Source organism: Panthera pardus, unplaced genomic scaffold (assembly GCF_024362965.1).
Source record: "Panthera pardus isolate Hobbes unplaced genomic scaffold, ASM2436296v1 HiC_scaffold_2, whole genome shotgun sequence".
NCBI lineage: Eukaryota > Metazoa > Chordata > Mammalia > Carnivora > Felidae > Panthera > Panthera pardus.
The window spans coordinates 82,590,829-82,614,568 of NW_026526765.1; the positions used below are offsets into that span (position 1 = coordinate 82,590,829).

Below are 23,740 nucleotides of genomic sequence, written 5' to 3' on the forward strand. Positions count from 1 at the left end.
CAGCAAGTATAAATGTAATAAGACTTTTCTTTCTGTCTGCTTCTGTGTAGTAATCAATCTCCACTATTATCCAACACAGACATTAGCACATGAGGGTCACTACTTAGTCACTACTCAGAAATGCAGTTTGGTACACGCTTTCTGGAGGACTTTTTAGTAAGCTGTGTCAAAAACCTTAAAAATATTTATTCCCCTTGACCCAGAAATTTCTAGGAATCAATCATAAGGAATTAATCAGAACTGCTGATGAAGCTTTATATGTGAGGATATCTGCGGAAACATTATTTCTGAAAGACAAAAAATGGAAATGAATGTCCCACAATATAGAATGAGACAAGTCAATTATAGGACAGTCATATGATACACTACTATGGAGTCATTAAAAGGGTTGATATTGAAAAATATTAAAATGACAAATAATTATGATTTATAGTTAAAGGGAAGCTACAGTTAGTGATTATGACATCAAAACTGGCCCAGTTTTTCGAATGATAACTATATACCAGACATTCTAGGTGCTTCATGCACATTGTCTCTTTTAAATATCTCACCAGTCTGTGTGTATTCCTGTGCTTCTTTCATGAAGAGTACAGTGATGTGTAAGTAACGACTTTCTGAAGACATCAAAGCTGGGAGGCGGACGGTGAACCTAAGCTTCTCAACTAGAGAGCACATATTCAGAAAGATGTTAACAGGTGTGCGTGAAACGTCTAAGATTGTCAGTTATTTACTATGTAAAGACTCTTTTATGGGGCTCTTACATACTAATCTATAGTGTTTATGTCCAGGGGAAGGATCTAGTGTGTGGATTCCTCAAGCTTGCTGGATGTGAGACCCATGTTTCCCAGGGGATGAACAGTTATTGGAAAGTGGGATAGAATTGAAAGTGTTGAACTATGCCATATTATTTACATATAGCATTAAAAAGTATGTATAGAGGGGTGCCTGAGTGACTCAGTCAGTTGAATGTCTGACTCTTGATTTTGGCTCAGGTCATGATCTCACAGTTCTTCACGCCCTGCATCAGGCTCTGAGCTGACTACACGGAACCTCCTTGAGAGTCTCTCCCTCCCTCTCTCTCTGTTCCTACTCCCACGTACTGTCTCTCTTGCTTTCTCCATCTTTCTCTCTCAAAAACAAATAAACCTAAATAAACAAACAAAAAAAAAACTTTAAAAAAGCATGTATGTAAAAACAAATCTTGAAAGGATATATGCTAGGGAGCTTATAGTTTTTATCTTTATATGGTAGGATTGCAAGCAATTTTGATTTTTATATGTATCATTTTACCTATTTTCTGTATTTCATATAATGAAAACAATTTAATTTTACAGATCTTCCTGGACTAGTGATGGGGTTACATCCTGATGACCTCATCATAAGTTTGAAAATATTGTTAAGTCACAAATGCATTTAACGTGCCTAAACTACGAATCATCATAGCTCAGCCTTACCTACCTTAAACGTGGTGCGAACACTCACATTAGCCTACAATTGGACAAAATCATCTAACACAAGCCTATTTTATAACAAAGTGATGCATATCTCATGTAATATCTTGACTATTTACTGAAAGTGAAAAATGGAATGGCTGAACGGGTACAGAGTGGTTGTGAGCATCTGGGTTGTTCACCCCATGACCGCACGGCTGCCCGAGCTGCTGCTCTCTGCCACCACCCAGCTCCATATTGTACAGCATATTGCTAGCCCGGGGAAAGATCTAAGTTCAAAACTTGATGTGCGGTTTCTACTAAAAGCCTATTGTTTTCACACCATCATAAAGCTAAAAAATCGTAAGTCGAACCATCGAAAGTCAGGACCGTCTTTATTAATATAAATTTTTTTTAACAAAAAGAAACCCATTTTTTATTGCTTTTTTGTTCACATGGCTTATCCTATAATCTCTATGCAGATGATTTCCAGCTTTGCGTCTCTAGCTCTAAGCACTTACCTTTACCCTCAACATTGTATGTCTGGCTGCTCGTATTTCTCAAATGACCCACTGTATTACTGGAGATCTACTATGATGTCCTCAACTGATCCTTCCTTCCAATCTTCCCTTGTCCTTTCTGCATGGTGTCTTTTGTATTAGGAGTGTCATCATTCTGAAACACATGTAGGGTAGCAATCTTGATTATAGTTTCCATACTGAGCTGGTTCTTTGCCTGTTCCTCGTGTATTATCAGGTTCAGTTGATTTTTTCTTGACTGTTCTCTTAGAACCATCCTTTCTCTCCAACCCATTACACCAAGCTTAGTCCATCTGAATACTATTTAACATGTTTCAAGTACTGTTTTCATTATATCACTCTCCTGCTCAAAAATCTGTTGTAGCTTCCACTTGGCCCACAGGGCTGGCTCATTTTCTGGAGCACCCAACAGCTTTCTCTACTCCAGTTGTTAGTCTCTCTTGTCTTTAAGACACACTTACTCCATACTTTTCACTTTTATTATTTTTTATTCTCAGCTTCAGACCTTCATTAGTTTCTTTTCTTGTAATACCTTTATTCTCCTTTTTGCCTTTCTAAATTCTCCATACAAGGTACAGGATGAGCTCTCCTACCATGAAGGCAATACTCCCTGATAATTATTCTCTAACAGGTCCACAGAATATGCCCAGAAAGACAGGATCCATGTGACCTGAGATCTAACACTTTTAGAACAGTGGAATAGTCACAGGAACCCAGAGAAGCAATGAAAATATTTCAAAATAACTCAACATATTGATTCATACTTGTGACACATTGCAGTGTGAATTCCTAGACCACCATCATGTGACATTAAAAATCTCCACCTTTCATGGGGCACCTGGGTGGCATAGTTGGTCAAGCATCCAACTTTGGCTCAGATCACAGTCTCATGGTTTGTGAGTTCGAACACCACGTCGGGCTCTGTGCTTATAGCTCTCCGAGCCTGGAGCCTGCTTCGTATTCTGTGTCTCCCTCTCTCTCTGCCCCTCCTGTGCTTGCGCCCTGTCTCTCAAAAATGAATAAATGTTAAAAAACATTTTTTTTAATCTCCACCTTTCCATCCATTTCCCTCACATACACCTGCTGTTTCTGTATGTTTTTTCACCCCCAAATTATTCTTCAAAACTCCATTCCTCACTTTAGCAACTAAAATGAACTGTTCAGGGAAACACATGGGTTGGATGATGCTAAACTAAAAATATATTAGGCTTTTCTTTTTTAGAAAAGGTACGTCTGAGGGTAGAGGTGACTGAAATATCTAGTATTATGAAGGATCTTAGTAACTTATTCACCTATTTGCTTATTTATTTGCACATGTGCATTGTTTTAGAAAGGATTTAAGTTGGTCTTTAACAAGTATTAAATATATTAGGATAATGAATTAAAAGTAGGTGAGAAGGAAGAAGCAAAGCAAGGAGGAGGACATGAAATTAAGACTTAAAATAAGAGTTACAAATGCATACACAGTTGTATGGACCATCAATTTGTCTGTAGGATTACTAGCAAAAGCCCATGAAGTATATAAATTGGTAAAAATAGAATGTTTCATGTTCTCCCAGAATCCCTGGAATAGAGTTTAGAAGAGTTTGCTTTAGGGAAAATAAATGTATTTTCAAAGCAGTAAGTGAAATGTACTGTATTCATTATCCCTAGCACTGGCATAGGCTAACAATGTGAGTTGATTTAGAAAGGGTAATCAGTTTCATACTAGATTAAACTGAGGCATGTGGAGAATATATTAATCTCAAGGTTAATACTATGACACCATACTGTGCTTTCATATAAATGTTCAAGGAAGAATACCATCTTAGTCAATTATGCCATTATATTATAATGCTTTTTATTATTTTCCAAACTTTCATCTTCTTGTGGTTCTTTAAATATTTCCTAATATTTTTCCAGTCTTCCTTACCTAAGTAGGTCATAACTGCACACTGAAACCAAGTAACGTAATCAGTGTGAGTAAACAGCCCATTCATTTTACACTGCTCATTTTCTTTTATGATGACAACATGATGTTTGGATTTGTGGCCAGTCCATTCTGAGCTGCCGATATTTCTTTCCACTCTGCTTTTGTTTCTATTATTTTTTTACACAGTGTAATCCTGTTTTATATTTATATACATTTTCCCTCCCTAAATATATTAACTTTTGGCTTCATTATATTATATGCTTTGTGGGTCTTTCCTTTTATCCAGTTCACCAAGAGATGTTTATTCATTTTCTCAATAAATGCATTTAAAATGTTTTCTCCAAGTAAGGCACTGTGCTAGGTGTTAACGGTGAGGAAAGAGGTAGACAATGAAGTTGGAGACAAAGCCCCTTTCCTCAAATAACTACACATACCATTAACCACTTCTTCCATCTTGAGATGCTCTCCCAATTCTTCCTGACATATTCTCCCAATCTTCTTCCTCCTTTTCTGTTGCTTTTTCTCTGTCTCCTTTGCCAGTTCATCTCCCTAGATAGACCTGGCCATGAAATATCGAACGTCTTTAGTGTTCTGTTGCAGAACTTTTCCAGGTGAACTGAAACATGCCTGTGGCTTCCTGTACTCCTTGTGTGCCCTCAGATTCAAGTCTCTAATTTTTGCCTCTCCTGGGACTACAGACCCGTATATCCATGGGTGCCAGCCATACCTGAATGCCTTCCTGAGGGTTGCACCTGGTGATCACAAAGACACCTCAAACTCAAAATGACCAAAATTGGACTTAGGATATTCTCCTCCAAACTGCTCCCCTTCTTTTATTCCCTGTTTAGATGATGGTACCTCTATGCAGTTGTACAAGCCAGAGACATGGGAGACAACCTGAATACCTCCCTCTTTCTCTCCTACTATATCCAGTCCATTGCTAAGTCTCATTTACTTTAACCCCTAGTATTTGCTGTCCATTGCCCACCTTTGCGTTAGTCCTAACAATCATCTTTCTCCTCAGTAACTGCAGTGACCTCTTAGTTTTCTTCCTATATGTATGTTGACTCCTATGTCCAATGTTTTCTGAACTGCAGCCAGAGATTCCTTAAATCCAAATCTATTTTCAAAACTAAATTTTTATCATTTCACATTCATGGCTTAAAAACTTTCCATGAATTCTTCTGTGTCCTTAAGTGTAAACAAAAACATTTAGCATCCTATAAGACTTACGTAGGTGTGGCTTACCCACCTCTGCAACCTCTTCTGACACCATACTATCCTGTGATTCTGCTCTGCAGACATTAGCCTTTTTACATTTCTTTGTTGTGCCACACTCCTTTCTGCCACAGGATCTTTGCACATGCTTTTCCCCTTTCCCTGAGATGTCTTTATTCTCTTTCACCTAGTTAATATCAACTTATCTTCATATCTCAGCTCCAGTGTGACCTCTGTATGGAAGCCTTTTATCAACCACAAAAACTGGTTCACTTCTCACTGCATCTTCTTTTTCTTTTTAATGTTTATTTATTTTTGAGAGAGAGAGATACAGAATGTGAGTGGGGATGGGGCAGAGAGAGAGGGAGACACAGAATCCGAAGCAGGCTCCAGGCTCCAAGCGGTCAGCTCAGAGTCCGATGCAGGCCTCAAACCCACGAACTGCGAGATTATGACCTGAGCCAAAGTCAGATGCTTAACCAACTGAGCCACCCAGGCGCCCCTCACTGCATTTTCTAAAAGCATCTTTTTTGCTTTTCCTTCATCGAGTTTTTATAGTTGTAATTTTATCTTTATTTGTATGGTCATTTAAACTATACATATATTCTTCACTAAATTCTGTAATACAGTGACTGTTTTTGCTTACTGTTGTGTATACATGGCCTAGCACGTAGAAATCAGCCAGCAAGTAGTAGTTGAATGAATAAGTGAATGAAGGAACACATGAATCATTATAATATTGTTTCAGATATTGCCAGGCTAAATGGTACATGGAGCTCTTTTCAAACATTTGATTTGAATGGTAAAGCGCAGGCACAGGAAGCATGGTCTTATTGAGGAGGTGGCTTCTAGTATCCTTAGGATAAAACATCTGGGGAGGAAGACAAAAAAGAGTTTTGGTTTCCCAGCTGCTTCTGACAGCCTGTTCCACAGGACTCAGGAAAAGAGCTTAGAGATCTTGTACTCTGATGAGGTGCCAAGCTTTGACTTGGAGCCAACAGTCAGGGAAGGAGAAATGAGAGCCTTTTAACACCAAAGCTCTTAAGTGGTTGTTCCAGAGTGTGAGCGAACAAGCACCTGGATCATTGAAAAGGTTTTTTAGAAAGTCGCATGTCTGTGGATCCGTTATTAAAAGAAGCTAAAATGTCCAATGAACTAGTTACTTGATATATCTAGATATTTATTCATATCTTCCCTTTTCTATTATGGTTTAAAGGTATTATGTAAATGAGAATATAGCGTTAGAGCCAGCAATGAGATAATAGAATGGGTTTTCACATGAGACAGACATGATTTATAGACTTTTATAGTTTTGTGATCTTGGAAAATTATTTAACTTATATGAACTTCAGTCTCCTTGTATAGGAAATATTTATATTTTGGAGGAAAAGTTAAAACATACATCAGTACAATTTTACTGATCTACTTGCAAACAGCTTGCAATACTTCTTCCATCTTGAAACATCTTCCTTCCTTGACTTCTGAGACGCTCTCCTACGAGAGTCGTGAGGATTAATTAAATGAGCTAACATGCCTCATCACATCAGTACTTACTAAACAGTCATTCGGTACTGCTGTGCTCGTATATGTTTCAGAAAGTGGCAGATTTTATCAGTTACCCAAACATATGAAAATGAATCTTCATAAATGTGTAAAGTGAATAGAATATTGAACCACTTTCTTACTGAGCCTCAGTTATCTGAAACGTGATGCCAAGGGAGACGTTTCTTGAACTCCTTGTAACAGGCATTTATTATCTGGTAGACAGGGACCAATAACAATTAAAGGTGCTAGAGAGCTAACTTCTGCTCCTCAAAATGGATGACTGAGTGATTCAGTAGTGTCCAGTGTCTCGTGACTCAGTCGCTAAATTAGCACTTCAAGGGGAGTCCAAAAGTGATGGTTGATATGTAGAAATATTAAAATTAGATTTTATATATTTTAAGAAGTAGCATACACTAACCTATGTAATATTAAAGTGTGGATCTGGGCTATGAGTTTTGGATACTAATATCTTTTGGTGATTTGGGGGAAATGGGGTCATCCCAACTAAAAAGTTTAATTTTGCTAAAATCAGGACATAACACAGCTCCTCATAGTTTTAACACCTGCCCTCTAATTTGTACACAGATAATGTAGATACAACCAACTGTAAAAAAAAATGAGACCCTTTAGAAGTGTAAATCTACTTAAGTGAACAGAATTATTAAAAAGCGAGGCAAATGCTGTATGTAAATGTGCAGGTGAACCTTGTATGATTTCTGTTTATTGAATCACCTTTAATTATAAAGATCATAGAGCCTTGACTTGGGTTTTTTCCCTGAACTATTTTCCTCTGGTACTAAAGTTATTTTCCTAGAGAAAGAAGACAAAATTGCTTTAAATATTTGTATTTACTTATTTACCTAGGAAGATTGTAAAAGATCAGTTTTGGAAAGCCAAGAATAGTACAGTAAAACAGGGCTTCTCTTCTGTTTTTGTTTTCTCACTGAAGGCTTTTACTGTCCATTTCTCTTTAGTCGTGCCCTTGCCTTTGTTCTCTGAATCATGTAACTTATGGCCTCTGGTATAAATTTGGTCCAGCAATCCATGACAGGAACCATCTGGTTGAAATCAGCTCCTAGATACCTTGAATAACATGGCTCCAATTTGGGAATCAGCCTTGAGACCACAAACTTGATTTTGGGTCAAAAAGATGGTGTCTTCAATCAGGAGGTTGAATAGAGTCGAACATGCTCAATGCTGGAAAATATAACTTACCCACCAAATATCAACCAGGTTGAATTGAGAGCAACATGGAGTACAGGAATGAACATGGGTCAGAAAGACCTGGGTTCAGAGTCCAGTAGCTATATTTATTAATTCAATGACCTTTGAGTAGTTTCTCAGTATTCCTGAAACAAAGATTAAGTGAGGTGAATTCAAAGTGTCTCTATGCATGTCTTATTTTAGATTTCCCTAAGAAGCAGACCCAGAGACAAAGATTCAAGTGAAAGTAGTTTATTTTCTAAGTGGAGGAAACCCTGGAAGGGGAGTGGGTAAGTGGGACGAAGAAAGAAAGACAGTAAATAAAGATTCGTGTAATCAAGCCAACTACCGAAGGAATAACCAGAACTTAAACCTTCTGGGGAAATTCTTGGAGCCATTGTGGAAGGCATATATCTCAGCATTATCCCACCAAGGGAGCAAGGATACTGAGGCATTTATATGGCAACTTCCATCAGTCATTGGTTGAAGGCTGCTCTGGGGCTGTTAATTCACTGGCACTTCCAACTTGTCTTGCTGGAAGGCAGAGAAATGCAGGCCAGGTCAAGTGAGTGGTAAGGACAAGAGAATGTGGGGACATTAACAACACCTGCTTTGGTGTACCCCTTACATTACTGAAATCCACTCATTACCCATGTTAATTTCTCTGAGTCTTACCATTGATTCTTCAAGGTGATGCCTGGCTAAAGCAGCTTTAAAAAAATACTGCAGTAGCGTTAATGGGACAAGCTAGAGTATCTCCTACTACAATTATTCCCGAGTCTGCAAATGATAATCATCATTACATTTTTCTGTGACTTATTCCAACTTCTCCTCACCCTCGACAATCACATCTGCTGAGCTATGTTGCTTGCCCAGTGGAGTCACTGAGACATTCATCCTTGAGGAGTTGAACCCCCGGCTACCATTCCTTTACCAGAATGTTGTTATTTCTGCGTCCTGGTTATGATTATTAACATTCAGGAGGGCATTGAGAGCTGCCCTGGTGAATCCCTTGAGTCACAGACATACTCCTCCCTGCTCCCCTTATGCAATAGCAACTCCATTTCCTCAATAATTAGGGTTCATTACCCTTGCCAATATAATAACTCCTTTCTTTGCCTGCTAGACTGCTGGCATGGGAAGCCACAAATGACCAGATGGCAGCTGTAACATTAAGTTTATTGGGATTCTTGATGGTACCCTGGTAGAGGTGTGTGTACTCCAGCTCACCCCACCATGGAAACCAGAACCTCTACTCCTCCAGGACTTATGGGGAGTTGTGGGAATGGAAAACACAGATTCCCCAAGTGGATCATTAGGAGCACCAGTGAGGGGGGGCCCCTTTTAATTTTACTCTTGACTCCCAGACTCGTGTAGTTTATCTTTTAGGGACATAGTACCATATAATGGCTATTGGTTCAAAGTAAATATCAAATCCTGAAGGACAGTGCCCCAACATTGCTGGGTGTTATTCCCAAGATGTGAATTTTAGAGTCCATTCCAATGTGTTCCGAGTCTGACAGCATCTGCATGAAACATATATAGTAGGATCAGTGGATCCCATGGTCATGCAGTCTGAACCTGCTACAGAGCCTTCTCTTGTTCTGTGCCTCATGCACAACCATGGTTGGAAGTCAAGCCCGTACATACTGGCACAGCTAAGTTTTTTTTTTTTTTTAACTTTTTACTACAGTATGAGTTCATACTAAAAAAATTGCAGTAATTACAAGTGAACTACCTGATGAGCTTCCATAAAGTAAACACACCCAAATACAGCTTAGGTTTTGCATGAAGATTCTGTAAAAATAATTTGTTAGTTTCATAACCAGTAATGATTGAACCCTATTATTATATTGCTTCTTACTACTAGGACTTGAAAAATTCTTTAGGGTAATTCATGCCCCAGAAATGTAGCACTTATTAGAGTATAAGCCTAAAAAAACCCAGCCATAAATTCATCTTGTCTCCCAGGATAAGTTTTATGAGTTCCAGTGGATTTATAAATTTTTGTTCTCTTTCTTTGTATTATACTGGAATTCAACATGTACATATTTGAAACAAAAATATAAAATATATATATGTATAAAATTTCCCTTTCTGTCATTTTTTGTGAGGCTAATCTCACATTCACAGCTCTACCAGCTCAAAGGATGAGGGAACATATGCTTCTCCATATGCCCAACACAGACTCCTCAATGCATTTATTACTCGGAGCTTAGTGATTGAGGAATGTTTGTAATATTTTATTTTTCCTCATAGTGAGTCATTCTACTGTACATTTCAAAATCTGTGATAAGTTGAAAGATCCAAGAATTGAGGTACATTTCAACACACAGTTTCCCATCTGGTAAATGAGGGGTTTTATTTATAACCAGGTATTCAGATGTAGTAGTATGAAATGACCTTCAAATTATTTTGTTTTATTACACGTCTAAAGGGCTGAGCAAATACACTAACCCCCTCCAATCCACTCTCCACACTATAGCCAGATCAGGAAACTCATGTGCCTTAAATTCTTCAACCAGTCCCAGATCCCCACTTTGCCTAATAAGGCCCTCCATGATCTGGCTCCTATCTTCTTCTTCAGCTTGTCTCTCAACAATCCCCTCCTTTTCAATACTCCATCAAACTAAATCTTTCAGTTTATTAAAAGTATCTTTAAATCAGCATTCAACTCAAGTGAAATATATAGGTAGGACATGTTTAAAAATTAAGTCACTTTTAATATATAACTTACTACCAACTAGTTACTTTTCATCTACTGAAGCCCAAGCAAGTTCCCAGAAGTCAGCACCTGGGAGTTAGGATGGGAATAGGGACAGCCATTGTGAAGATTTGCTTTAGTGTTTCAGTCAAAGGACTCACCTAGTGTAATCCTTTGGTACTATGTTTGGAACTTCTGCAAGGGCCAGACCAGCCTGGGAGTACCCAAAGTAATTCAGAAATCTTCAACTGAAGGCCTTGATTCCTCTGGCCTGAGAGTTAAGTTTAACTCCCCGCTTCTCTCTTCAGCACCCACCTAGGACAGGAGTTTTCCTGGCTAAGTGACCAATCAATTACCCAAGGAATTTCTGTGTTTTAAGTTATGTTATCAGAGAATCTCACTTTGGGTGGGTCCAAAGTTCATGTAAGGCTGAAGGATTTTGCATCATAATGTTGTGAGATGCCACACAAGCCAACCCAAGCCAAACCAAGGGAAGGTGCTTTGAAATTTCATTTTATATCTTCAGATCCTCTCACTGCTCAAATCAGCCTTGTGACAAAGTATCTTCTTTTTTAAAAAGAGTTTGCCTACCCATCTGTGAGCATATGAGTCAATCAGTTAACATTTACAGCGCCCTTAAATGAGCTTAGTTTGCTGGTGGGAGCTTTGGGGTTATAAAACGAGCATCCTGACAAGGCCTGACTCTGAGTGGACAGATAAAGCTTTACTTGATGAAATAATAAAGTGCTAAAATGTGTATAATTGCCATAAGTGCTTTAATTTAGAGTGATAGAAACTCCTATGAAGAGAAATTTTTAGTGAAGACTGAACAGAGAAAGTGATGTTTTTGCTGCAAATTGAGGGATGGGTGGGATTAAGGTAAGTAAAGTGTTGTGAGGATTTCATTGCATGGGTGGCAGCCAAGGTGGACCTGTAAGGGCACAAAGGCACAGACAGAAGAGAAATGATATCAAGTAGGCCTGCCCCTACTGCCAGTGCTCCAGAAAGTACTGCCTACCACAGTGGTTCTCACACCCGAGAGGGCGTCATATTCCATTAAAACACAGATTTCTGGGACCCACCGCAGAATTTCTGATAGGATGAGGCCTGGGAATTTGCATTTTAAACAAGTTCTCAGTTGATGCTGCTGGTGCTGGTCCAGGGCCCAACCTTTGAAAACCACTGGCTTGAGTAAGCTGGTAACTGGGTGGTTCACTACTCAGTAAATGTCATCCGGGAATTATGCGACAAATTGTCTCTCTCAGCAATACCCTTTGTTCTGCTTCTTTCTGCTCCTAAGCATATGGTGCTCTCATTCACACCTTTCCATTTCAGTCACATCGTTCCTTCCCAATGCCACCCTATTCCCACAACCCTTATGGTCGCAACCAGATTGAGTTCGATCATTTCCTGCCTTTTCTGTTGTTGTGGTTGTAAGCTGATTTCGGATGTTGTGATCTTCAGCCAATCTAAACTTTGAGATCTTAAAAGGAAAAAGTGAATAATGTTATCAGTTTTCAGTTTCTACTTTTACTTCCTTATCTCCTGCCAATTCATTGGTAAATTAATGTAGTAATGTGGAGACCTGATTTTGATTTTCTATTCAACACTGATAATTACTTCCCAAGTAGAAGCCTATTTGCCTTGGATTTATTTCTCTTTGATGAAATGATTACCCAAGTAGGTAGCAGTGTGACTGTTAAAGTGGCTCTGATAATTGCATGTTGATTTAAGGCTTTACTATTAAATAATTAGATTACAGTTGACCCTTGACAGAAGCTTTGAATTCCTTTAGTTTTATCAGCAATCACAGTACATGGCCAATTACAAGTAGTCAAAACCCACTGTAACTTTCTTTCCATGAATAATGAAAGGAGTTAATAGCACATAGTAGGCACTCATATATTTGGTGAATGAACAAATAAATGCAATTAAAATAAATGCATAAATAATTTCAATTTGCTCCATGAAACAAAAACAGACATAGTCTTGTGAAATATAGGCATGGTTATTTTGTATCAGTTTTAAATTTGGCAGGCTACCAAATGTTAATTTGCTTTTAGCTAGTTGAGATTAAATGTAATTCCTTCCCAGAGCAACCCTAAAGTAAGCAAGCATGAAAGCATTTTCAGAGTAATCTAGGAGGAATTGACATTTAAAGGAGTTAGCATTACATCTGTACTTTAAGGCTATTAATTTCATAGATAAATTAACTTCATTACTCTATCTTTATCTTACATTTCGAAAGGGCTCCATCATCTGGACGACTGACAGCCGAGGGTCAATTGAAACTGCTCTTATCCCAGCCAGGTTGTAATTGGAACCTGCTTCTGGAAACCCTACTGCATCAAGATGGTCTTTTACTGAGAATCTTGCTGAAGAGCTCAAGTGAGTATATGAGAATGTCCTCAAAAAACCCAGTCATTGCTCAAGTTGAATGAATTTTTTTTCCCTATTTGAACATGGGCAGAGGAATGTAAACCAACTGCCTTGTATCAACAGTCAGTGGGGTTAGCTGCAAACAAAATATTGAATCACTTTATAAACCTATTGAAAAGATTCTTTTTCGGTACCTCAAAATGTGGGAATATAATCTTTTTATGTGGTTCTAGTTTATCATAACTATCATTATATAGAAATATATTAATATCTGGAGTTTGAGATGCCCAAGAATATTATACAAACATAGTTAAATGTCAAAAACAGAAGTCTCAACCAGATCTAAGAGAGAGGGAGAGAAAGGAAGACAGAGAAAGAGAGAAATTGCATTAGAACTACACCAGAAATTTCAGTGGATCATGAAGAGGGCTTATGTAGTTTATAAACAAGCAAACTGTGGCTTACAGCCATATCCATTGGGACATAGAGAAGTCATTGTAAGAAAAGTATGAATGGAAATTGAAGAGTAATAGAAGACCGTACTTCTCTTAATTAGATTTACTTTTTTCCCTGTAAGTGCTATTTTAGAAAATGGTAAGTGAAATTATGCCAATCTAATTATATTCCACTGCTCTCCTGTTATATCTTTGAAGAGTTTTCTAACCATTTTCACATACCCCTATATGTTTCTCTCCTTCCATTCTATACCCCACATGAAGCCAGACTAACTTTATCAATCACTAGCTTCACTGTAGGTTTCATGCATCACATTCTTTTTTTTTCTAGCTCTTCATCACCTGAAGTACCTAATTCCCATCCATCTGTCATTCAAATGTGACCCAAGAGTAGTTTTCTAACCTTTTATCCCCCACTATTCACTTATATGCGTGCATGTGCCTGCACACATATGCACACTTATTTCAGCCCATTGTCCTTAAAGTTACGTGCACCTGCTCCCTCCACACCTTGGCTCACCCATTTGTTTTCGACTTGAAAGACCCTCCATAGACAGCTCAGCCTCCACCAGTAGTATCCAAGGACCAGTTGATGTTCCAGATCTTTGAATGCTCTAGTTGACCCTGTTCTCTTCCTCCCCTGAACTTCACAGTGTTTGCTATCTTGGCAACTTATTTGCCCTTTAGTATATGCTGCCTTATGTTGTTATTATGTTTGTATATAAATAAGGCAGATGTCACCAGGCCCTATCAGCCTGTTGGTATATAAATGAGGCTTATAGTGTTCTCCTGTCCAGATGGCTCCAGTCATTTCTGGGAATTTTTAGTTCCTCAGATCTGCACACAACAAGTTCCCCATATTCTCCTCTCCCACCCACCCTGATGATGGCTTCCCAAAAGCCACTTATTTAGGGAAAGTGCTTCACTGCTGATCTCCTTGTGAGACTATTGCTCCTGCTCAGGTGCTCCTAAACTCATAAAATCTTGTGGTGCCAAGGGCACCTCAACTCCTCATCTTGCTGTGTTCTGAACAGAAATTCATAGATTACCCCTCTCCCAAACCCTGAATCCCTGAATCTCACTTTATTCCCTTTGCCTCCAGATAGTACTGTTTGGGTCTCAAATCTCACAAAGTTGGTCTGAAAGCAGTTTCTTTAACTTCAGGCTCTAAGGCCACTCTCCTGAAGAGAACTGGTATTAGGGAAATACTTCCTTAAGTAGCCAACTTTTATTGTTTGCTTATTAGGTTTTAGGTGCTGTGCCAAGCACTTCACATTTGATTCTTACAACCTAATAGAGTATATACTATTGTTTTCTTTATGTTAAAAGTAATGACATTAGAGTTTAAGATAATGTGATTTGCCTAGAGACACACACACTTATAAATGGTGGGTAAACCTGGATTCTGAACCCAGCCGGAGCTTTCTGTCCCCTGCCCTTCCTATATAAATACTCACGCAAATCAAATCCTGGAGTGGGCTAGGGGAATCTGAAAGAACTTTAATCTGCCCACTCTCAGGCTGAATCAACTAAGACATTCTGATGCACATGTATTTAACAGGTCTTTCCAGTTAAGTAATTAGGCTGATCACAAGTTTTTATATTCCTTTGCAAGTTACCACAATGCTTTATGGAAAAAGTCTAAAAAAAAAAAAAAAAAAGAAAAGAAAAGAAAAAGAAAAAAAAAAGGAAAAGTCTAGTGATTGTACAATCAATGATCAGTTAGAATATAAAATACAGAGCTCCCCTTAAACTTAATAATTGGGGCTTTCAGGCAAGATGACTGACTGGATACTATCCGACTGGGCTACAGAGTTACACTAATATAATCGTAGAAACTCACAAGCATGGTCCCAGAATAGAATTGGTCTCTTATCGGTAGAGTTATATAGAGTAGCCTGGAAAACCAATTGTGATCAAACCTTTTGACTATAATGATATAGCCACTAAGTATAGCAGTCATAGTTATGAATATCTAACCATGTTTTCTTCCAAATGAAAACGACATTTACTTGCCAAAAATATTATATCCACCTTCTGGTACATATAGTATTGTTAGGTGTTTGATCAGGGTTATATGGCTGTTCTGGTATTGTCTTGTATTGAATTTTATTATCTACTGCGAATACTGTAAGGATGAAGTGACAGAATTTACTAATCAATTGATTGACTTACTTATTAAGTTCCCATGGAAGTCTTGTCACTTTAAGTTAGAAACAATATACTCAGGGAATCTTATTAACTAGACTAAGATGGAAATTATTATGTACATAAAAATAAATTTGTAATATTTTATGCAGAGCTTTTCTTTTCATTTGATTAGAAGTCTCAGAGTATTTCAGAACTCATTTGGTAATTTAGAAGTTTGATCATATTTTTAGAAAAGCAAAATTTTGGAATAAGATATGCTGAATTAGCTGTTTCAAGCAACATAACTGTCAGCTTTTTATGGGAGAGTTTTCCTTTATAAATAGGGTCTTTTTGGTCTAATTGATAAAACTTAACTTGTGTTAAATTGGCTCAGGAAGAAGAATCAAGAGATTTTGAGTACATATTTTCATTATACATATTTTAAAACAAAGTTCTTTCTCTAAGAAACAGTTATTAAATTCTGTTAGGTACAGATTTTTTGACACATAGTCGTGTATTATAAAGGCTAAAACACATGCCACTTATCTCTTTTATATCTGTAGCTTTTGGTTTTGCTCTATGAAAATGATTTATCAGAATTTGTATTTATTTATTTTTTTAAATCAGCAGATCATAGAGGTGCCTGGGTAACTCAGTCAGGTAAGCCCTGACTCTTGATCTCAGCTCAGGTCTTGATCTCAGGATCATGAGTTTAAGCCCTACATTGGACTCCATGCTGGGTGTGAAGGCTACTTAAAAAAACAAACAAAACAAAACAAAACAAAACAAAACAAAAAAAACATCAGCAGGTCATATACAGAAATGATTGTCTTATAGTATGAGATGCAACTTCACTGCTATTTTGGAAAATAGCAAAATTTAACAAAGGAATGGTAAAATTTTAACCTATAATATATGCTTCATGGGCTCCAAACTTCTAGGAAGTGAAATCATGTTTTTGCTATGGGTAATAATTCCTCCTGTATAAAAAAATGTAGCATTTTCAGGGAACGATTACATTACTAAAACTTGATAAACATAAACTGATTTCACATGGGGATAGTTTATAACATTCTTAGGGTAACGTTCAGTTGGCATTAGAAGATAATGTTTGTTGGTTTTATTTTTAAGGTAGGACATCTTAAATTTGAGGGAAAAAACTCTCAGTTACAAATGTTTATAGAGGATTTTAAAGTTGTAAGACACTATTTTGGATCATTGACTTTAAAAACCTAGGGTGATTGTTTTGGTAATTACTTCACAAAGACCACATGGCCCAAACAGTTTCTTGAGGCAACAAAGGAACAAATATTTGTTAACAGGTGGCCTTTTCCTGTTGGTGACACTTGAATGAAGTGTGACTAACATTCTTTCCTTTGCCCATTGCCCCAAGAATGACTCCCAGTGAAACTTCTGAGTTTCTGGTGGTTTTCACGTGGAATATAACAACACGAAGCAAGCAAATACGTAATGTTTATCATGTTCCAGACATTGTTTCTAACTACTTTACATGTGTTCAGTGAACAAACCCTCCTAAACAACTCTCTGTGGTAGGGACAATTTGGACAATTTTCATCTCCATTTTAAAGATGAAGAAACTAAGACATTAAGTCACATGTCCAAGTCACATGTGATTGGCCAAGCAGGATTTGATCCAGACAGCTGGCTTCCAGAGATTGTGCTTTCCCCCACCACACCCCTTGGCATCTATCTACGCAGAACCGGAGTTTCCCAGATTGCAGGGCTGCACAACCTGGGAGCTGTCAGGAGCCTGTATTCCGCACAGTGTGTACATTTCAGCCTTGTAACAAAGTGAAGATAATCAAGAAACAGATCTACACAAAACTCTTAAGATAAAAACGCTGCTACCACTACAAAGGGACGGTTGACTTAAAATGAATGAATCAATTCAAATTCTCTTATTTTACAGTTAATATCAGCCTGATTTTTTTTTTTTTCATAATGAGAGCACTGTTAGGGCAGAAACTTAGTGTTTGTTATACACTCTGTGTGTGTGTGTGTGTGTGTGTGTGTGTGTGTGTGTGTTGTTTTACTTTGTAAGTATGAGCAAAGTGCTGTTTTATGCCTGTCTTGAAGGAGATGACCAAAAGTAAAAATATACTCCCTCCTGATACCCTCAGTGTACCTAACGTCGATGTCCTAAGCTACTTTTGCTGGTGATGATATCTGTACTCTGACTTGTTCAGTCTTTTTTCTTCTCTGGATTTGTACCCTATTCTTATTAGGAACAGTAGAACCATTTTTGTGTGTTTTTGCTCTAGTCTTTTCCAACCAAGTGTCCATCCTGTCCTAGAATGATGATGAACTAGAATGTCAGTGGGCTCTGGGGTGCCTGGGTGACTCAGTTGGTTAAGAGCCAGTCTTGAGCTCAGGTCATGATCTTGTGTGGTTCGTGGGTTCGAGCCCTGTATCCGGCTCTGTGCTGAGAGCTCAGAGCCTGGATCCTGCTTCGGATTCTGTGTCTCCCTCTCTCTCTCTCTGTGTCTCCTCTCTCCTCCATCCCCACTCTGTCTCATTCTCTCAAATAATAACTAAACATAAAAAAATTTTTTAAAAAGAGTATCAATGGGCTCTGTAGAACTATTATAGTCCCAGAAACATTTATCACTTATTGCCTAGGGTCTGCTGAGTTTCTCTGAGGGTGGTGTGTTTATAGGGTATTAAGTAAAACAAAGCTTCTTGACTTTAAAATGCAAATGTGTCACCTGGGAAGCTTGTTAAAACTGCAGATTCTGATTCAATAGGTTTGGGGATGGGGCCTGGGTCTCTCCATTTCTAACAAGCTCCCATGTGATGCTGCCCCTGCTGCTGCTGGTCCCTGGCCCACCTTTTGAGTAGCAAGGCTATCTAAGAAAGAGTCTATAGACTCCTTCTATAGTTGCTATAGAAGGCGAAGAATCTGACTATGTGGCTTGTCTTTCCAGTGTATTACTGGCTTGTAAGGAGACAATATTTACCTAGGAATATTTATAAACCATTTTATCTGGAAGGTCACATAGTCAGAAAGCGTGATCTCAGTATTGATCTGATTATGTCACTCCCCTCCTAAATCCCTTTAGTGGCTGCCCACTACTTACAGGGTAAGGATCCTCTTCTTGAGACATGAGCAACACCCATTGTGCTCTGGCTGTGGCTGACTCATCCAACATACTGCATCCTGCTTTCCTCTAGCTTAACATGCATTTTCTGGTCTAGGTTGTGCATCCTAGATTTGTGTATCTGTAACAGCAAGGGCCCTGCAGAAGTGTCGTGAGAAAATAGGCAGGTACTTTAACACCAACTACCTTTTACTTGGCCTGTATGACAAGTTCTTTTCTGCTGCAGAACCTTTGAAATGTGGTTTTTGTGTGTCCACAATCTCTTCCCTCTTCATTTTCCTGGCTGCCGCTAATCCTCTTTTAGCTTGAATATTACTTCCTAGGAAGTCATCTTTGATTGTTCCAAAAGGTCCTACCATGATTCCTTTTGTAACACTTGTTACAATTTTAAGTGAATGCTGAATTAACGTAACTATGTACTTAACGTCTGTCTCAGTGGGTGCAAGTTCCAGGAGGGCAGATAGATCATCATTGTATCCGCAGTGCTTGGCCTCCTTCTAGACTCTTTAGTACATAGAGTGTACTTGAAATCATTTATTGAATGAATGAGTGAGTGAGTGAATAAATGGCAATTAAATTTCCATGAAGCAATTCCGTTTCATTCATTTTTAAATGGAGTACTAATATTGATCTTATGTGTTCATTTTAAGGTTTAAGAAAGTAAATAAATACGAAGTACCATTGTTTGGCACTTAGTAGGTACTTAATTTGTATTAGATTCTTTCCTTCTTTTATACTGAATGCCTGGAAGAATACATCTGATGTATTTTTCTTTTCTAATCACTCCTCCTGTGGTCCCTATGCAGTGGTCTCTCCTTGTGCTTGTCAGTAATCCTTCCCTCTGTCTAAGCATAAATTTAAGTGCTTCCTAGGAAGTAGAGTTTCTCCTTTAAGGCCTTGTGCCTGAGAAGGTATTGACCGAGCAGCTGTCAAGATGCTAGCACGTGAAGATGAGAACTGGGACAAATAAATATTCTCAAGTTCTAAATATTGTAACACTCCTTGGGAACCTTCACACACAGCTTGGGAGACTGGGAGCATGAATTTTGCTATAATGCTTCTCTTCCACGGAATCAAATCTAATCTGGCTTGACAGTGGCTGAAATATTTTATATTCTATCTCTTCATGGCACCTAGAAAATGTCTAATATAACTATAGGAACATGTGTCTTCTTTAGCAGTTAATGTGCTTCTGGTGTTAGCATTGCAAAATGATTGGGCATTATATTACAAGTGATACTATTATCATGAATTTATGTAGCATCTTTGTCCCCAACAACTCAGAGCGATTTAACATATTATTTCATTTATGACCCTTGGATTATTAGGACCATTTTGCAAATGATGAAACTTGGATTCAGAGAAATTGAATAAATTGCCCACTTGATATTTAAGTGGTCCTTGTTAGCAGAGAGAAGAGCCATTATTTTGTGACAGTATATCAATTGTTTTTAAATAAATTTCTAAAATAAAAACATGGGACTTTATGGAGGTATTCATTCTTAGAAATAAGAAATAACATTCTTTGGAATTAATTTCTGAAAATTTCGGTTACTTGATTTTACAAATATGTTCTCTATTAGACTAATATTTAATGGGCTCTAACTAGGTATGAGGCACTGTTCTCAGTCGGAGATAGAGTGGTAAATGTGACATGCCATAGTGCCCTTACATTCGGGGGGATTAATTGCTGGGGAAAATTGGAGAGGACGGACCTTATAAAGTAAGGAGGTATTAAAAATTGGATAAGTTCAGCTGCTAATAAGTGCCATGGAGTGCTTTTATAAAACAGAGTGACTGAAGAAAGATTGACAGACTGGGTAATAGGCAAAGGCTGCTCTGAAGAGCGGATGGCTACTTGCTTGAAGTAAGTTATTTGGGAGTAGATGGACGATGTCCTTCACTATTAGATTATTTGGAATACATGTACACTTTCTTCCAGTATTCTGGAATGGGAGCTGGCAAACTTTTGTACAAAGGGCCACATAGTGAACATTTCAGGCTTTGTCAACTCTTCCATCTCTGTCACAGCCACCAAACTCTACCACTGTCATAAGCAAATGAGCATGGCTGTGTAGGGGAGGAAGAAGTTTTCTTCAACACTCTTAGGGCTTCTGAACAGGTTGAAAATTCAACTGACAAAGATACATTAACAAGAGAAAAAGAATAGAAATACATTTTTAAAAAATTTTTTAATGTTTATTTTTCTTAGAGAGAGAGAGAGAGAGAGAGACAGCGTGTGAGCAGTGGAGGGGCAGAGAGAGAGAGGGAGACACAGAATCAGAAGCAGGCTCCAGGCTCTGAGCTCTCAGCACAGAGCAGAGCCCTACACGGGGCTCGAACTCACATACTGTGAGATCATGACCTCAGCCGAAGTCGGACACAACTGGCTGAGCTGCCCACGTGCTTTCTTTCTTTCTTGCTTGCTTGCTTGCTTGCTTGCTTTCTGATACAGGAGTGACCCAAAGAAACCGTTAAACTGGAGCCTTTTTATGCTAGGTTCAATGAAGAATGGACAGTCATGGAGAAATACGATAGGTCAAAGGGTATGAAATTAGTAAGTTGGGGGAAACTTAGCAGGGCCTATTTGTTAGGATCCTTCTTAGTATCCTTTTGACTTCAGAGACAGGGATGCCCCTACCCTCCTGGTATAGAGAGGGCACCTGTCCTGTTTCAGGAGAGAAGAGCAGGGGGAAGGTCAGAGTGACCTTCCTGCTTCTGCTGTTTTCTCAAACTCTTTCCAGTGTTTAAAATATTCAGTATGCCTAGGTACTATATTTGAGGTAACATGTCGGAGCCCCATCAGCTGTATTCCAATGAAGTTTTATTTATGCACACAGAAATTTGAATTTTACATAATTTTGTGTGTCACAAAGGATATCCTACTTGTGATTTTTTTTTCCAACCATTTAAAAACATACAAATCATTCTTTGCTTGAAACAGGAATCAGTCTGTTGAAAACAGGCATCAGCCTGGATTTGTCCCCCAGGCTTGCCAACCCTTGCTCTAGAATATTGTACAGCACCCAGGCTCCCACGGTGGCTTTAGTACTTCTCTGCAGTGTAGTCATCTGGAGAGGAGACCTGCACATACTGCTAGCATGACAATTTTAACTTCTCTCCCAAGGTCTGAGTAGACATTCCCACTGGGTAGATAGGCTTGATATCTGCCTACAATTTCCCTTTGAAATAGCTTTGACTTGGATTTACTGTATAGCCATTTAGGGACCTTGCGTACTGGGGGTCCAGGTGGAGCTCAAAACTTATCTCTCACTCCCTAGGGCTGCCAGCTGCACAATTTGGACCAGTTATCCACCTATGCTTAGTGGTTATCAGATCCTGCCTGAAATATCATGGTCTTTTCTTGACACAACTTGTTTAAAGGGAGATTGCCCATTAAGAGTGAAAACTGTGCCCCTGGGTGACTCAGTCGGTTAAGCATCTGACTTCTGCTCAGGTCATGATCTCACATTTTGTGAGTTCGAGCTCCACATCAGGCTCTGTGCTGACCTCTCAGAGCCAGGAACCTGTTTCAGATTCTGTGTCTCCTTTTCTCTCTGCCCCTCCTCCACTCATGCTCTGTCTTTTTCTCTCAAAAATAAATAAACTTAAAAAAAAAGAAAAAGAGTGAAACTGCTAAGATGTTACCTAGGCCATACCTTGCTTAAGTGAACTGGGTATGTATAACTTGGAGAAGAAAAGACTAGAAGAGGCAGGATAGCTATCTTCGAATATTTTAAGTCTGAATGTAAAAAAAAAAAAAAAAAAGCTGTTCACGTCAGCAAGTAGAAATACTTGGGAATAAGTTGGAAGGAGATGGATTTGGCTGTCACTCTGTCAGTCAGAAAACCTGAATTCTCATCCCTAATGATACCTGAGGAAATTGTTTACAACTCTGTGCTTCTTTTCTTTATCTACTAAAGAGAGGAGAGTAGATTTCTATACCCCTTTCTGATAACAGTATCGTGTAATGTTTCTTAAAAATGAAAAAAAAAAACAGCTTGGTAACTTTGTTTCAGTATTCTTTACCTCAACACCTAGGGTCCTTGTCTCCCTGCTTCCAAGAATAAAGAGGTGGACACAGAATAAAAAGAGCAGCAGGCAAAAGTTTATTACTTTCTTACAGAAAGTAAGAATAGTATGAAAGCTGTCTTAACAGAGAGGGGGCATTGGAAAATGAATGCCTGTGAGAATAGGCAGGGGTCTTTTTTAAATCGGGTTTTGGTGGTGAAGGTGGGGTGCTTCCCTTCCCCCATTTTCCTTCTCAGGTTCTACCCTTATTGGCTAGGTAACTCTAAATGCCTAGGCATTTCTTTTTGATTGGCCCATTTCCATAATGGTCTATGGCTGTACCGTTCTATGGTCTACTACTTATTTTTATAGTCAGGACTTTTGTCAAATTCCTGATGGGAACATGAGGGGGAGTAAGTGGTGTCTGTTACATGCTTAAGAGGAACTTACCCCCAAGGAAGTCTGCTATGGTCAGTCATGCCCAGCATTGTTCCAAAATATGTGGTTTTCCCCACCCAGGGACCTCAGGTCCGAACCTTTCCCTCTATGCTTCCTGAATCCTATCTTTTCATATCATAACTTGAGCTGTCCAGCAGTGGGACAGCTGCCTGGAATGGTAATGGAAATCTCACCACTGTAAGTATTCAAAAAGAAACTAGGTCACCGTTGTCACGAATGCTAGAAGACTTTTTATTCATTGACTCAACAAATGTTTATTCATTTATTGACCAAATATTTACTGACCTCCTTGTAAGGTGCCTGCCAGTCGTATAATTTCATTATGTTTCTTAATCAGATGGTTAGAACCTGATATAAATCTGTGGGCTAAGAATCGGTTTTTCAAGACCTCTTTTGGCTGTGCTTTGTTATTTTTTTATTTTTTAAAAAAAAATTTTTTAACGTTTATTTATTTTTGAGGCAGAGAGAGACAGAGCATGAATGGGGGGAGGGTCAGAGAGAGAGGGAGACACAGAATCAGAAGCAGGCTCCAGACTCCGAGCTATCAGCACAGAGCCCAACACAGGGCTCGAACTCGTGAACCACAAGATCGTGACCTGAGCCAAAGTCGGACACTTAACCGACTGAGCCACATGT

The 23,740-nt window shown here is 38.6% G+C and overlaps 1 protein-coding gene across 1 annotated transcript in view; it reads left to right on the plus strand.

Annotated features, from left to right (window-relative positions):
* KIAA0825 (KIAA0825 ortholog) overlaps positions 1-23,740 on the plus strand; it is a 385,059-nt gene that overhangs the window by 136,717 nt on the left and 224,602 nt on the right. Inside the window, exon 14 of the mRNA XM_019428780.2 lies at positions 12,800-12,939. Within this exon, the coding sequence (XP_019284325.2) occupies positions 12,800-12,939 (140 nt within the window). The remainder of the gene's footprint in view (positions 1-12,799; positions 12,940-23,740) is intronic.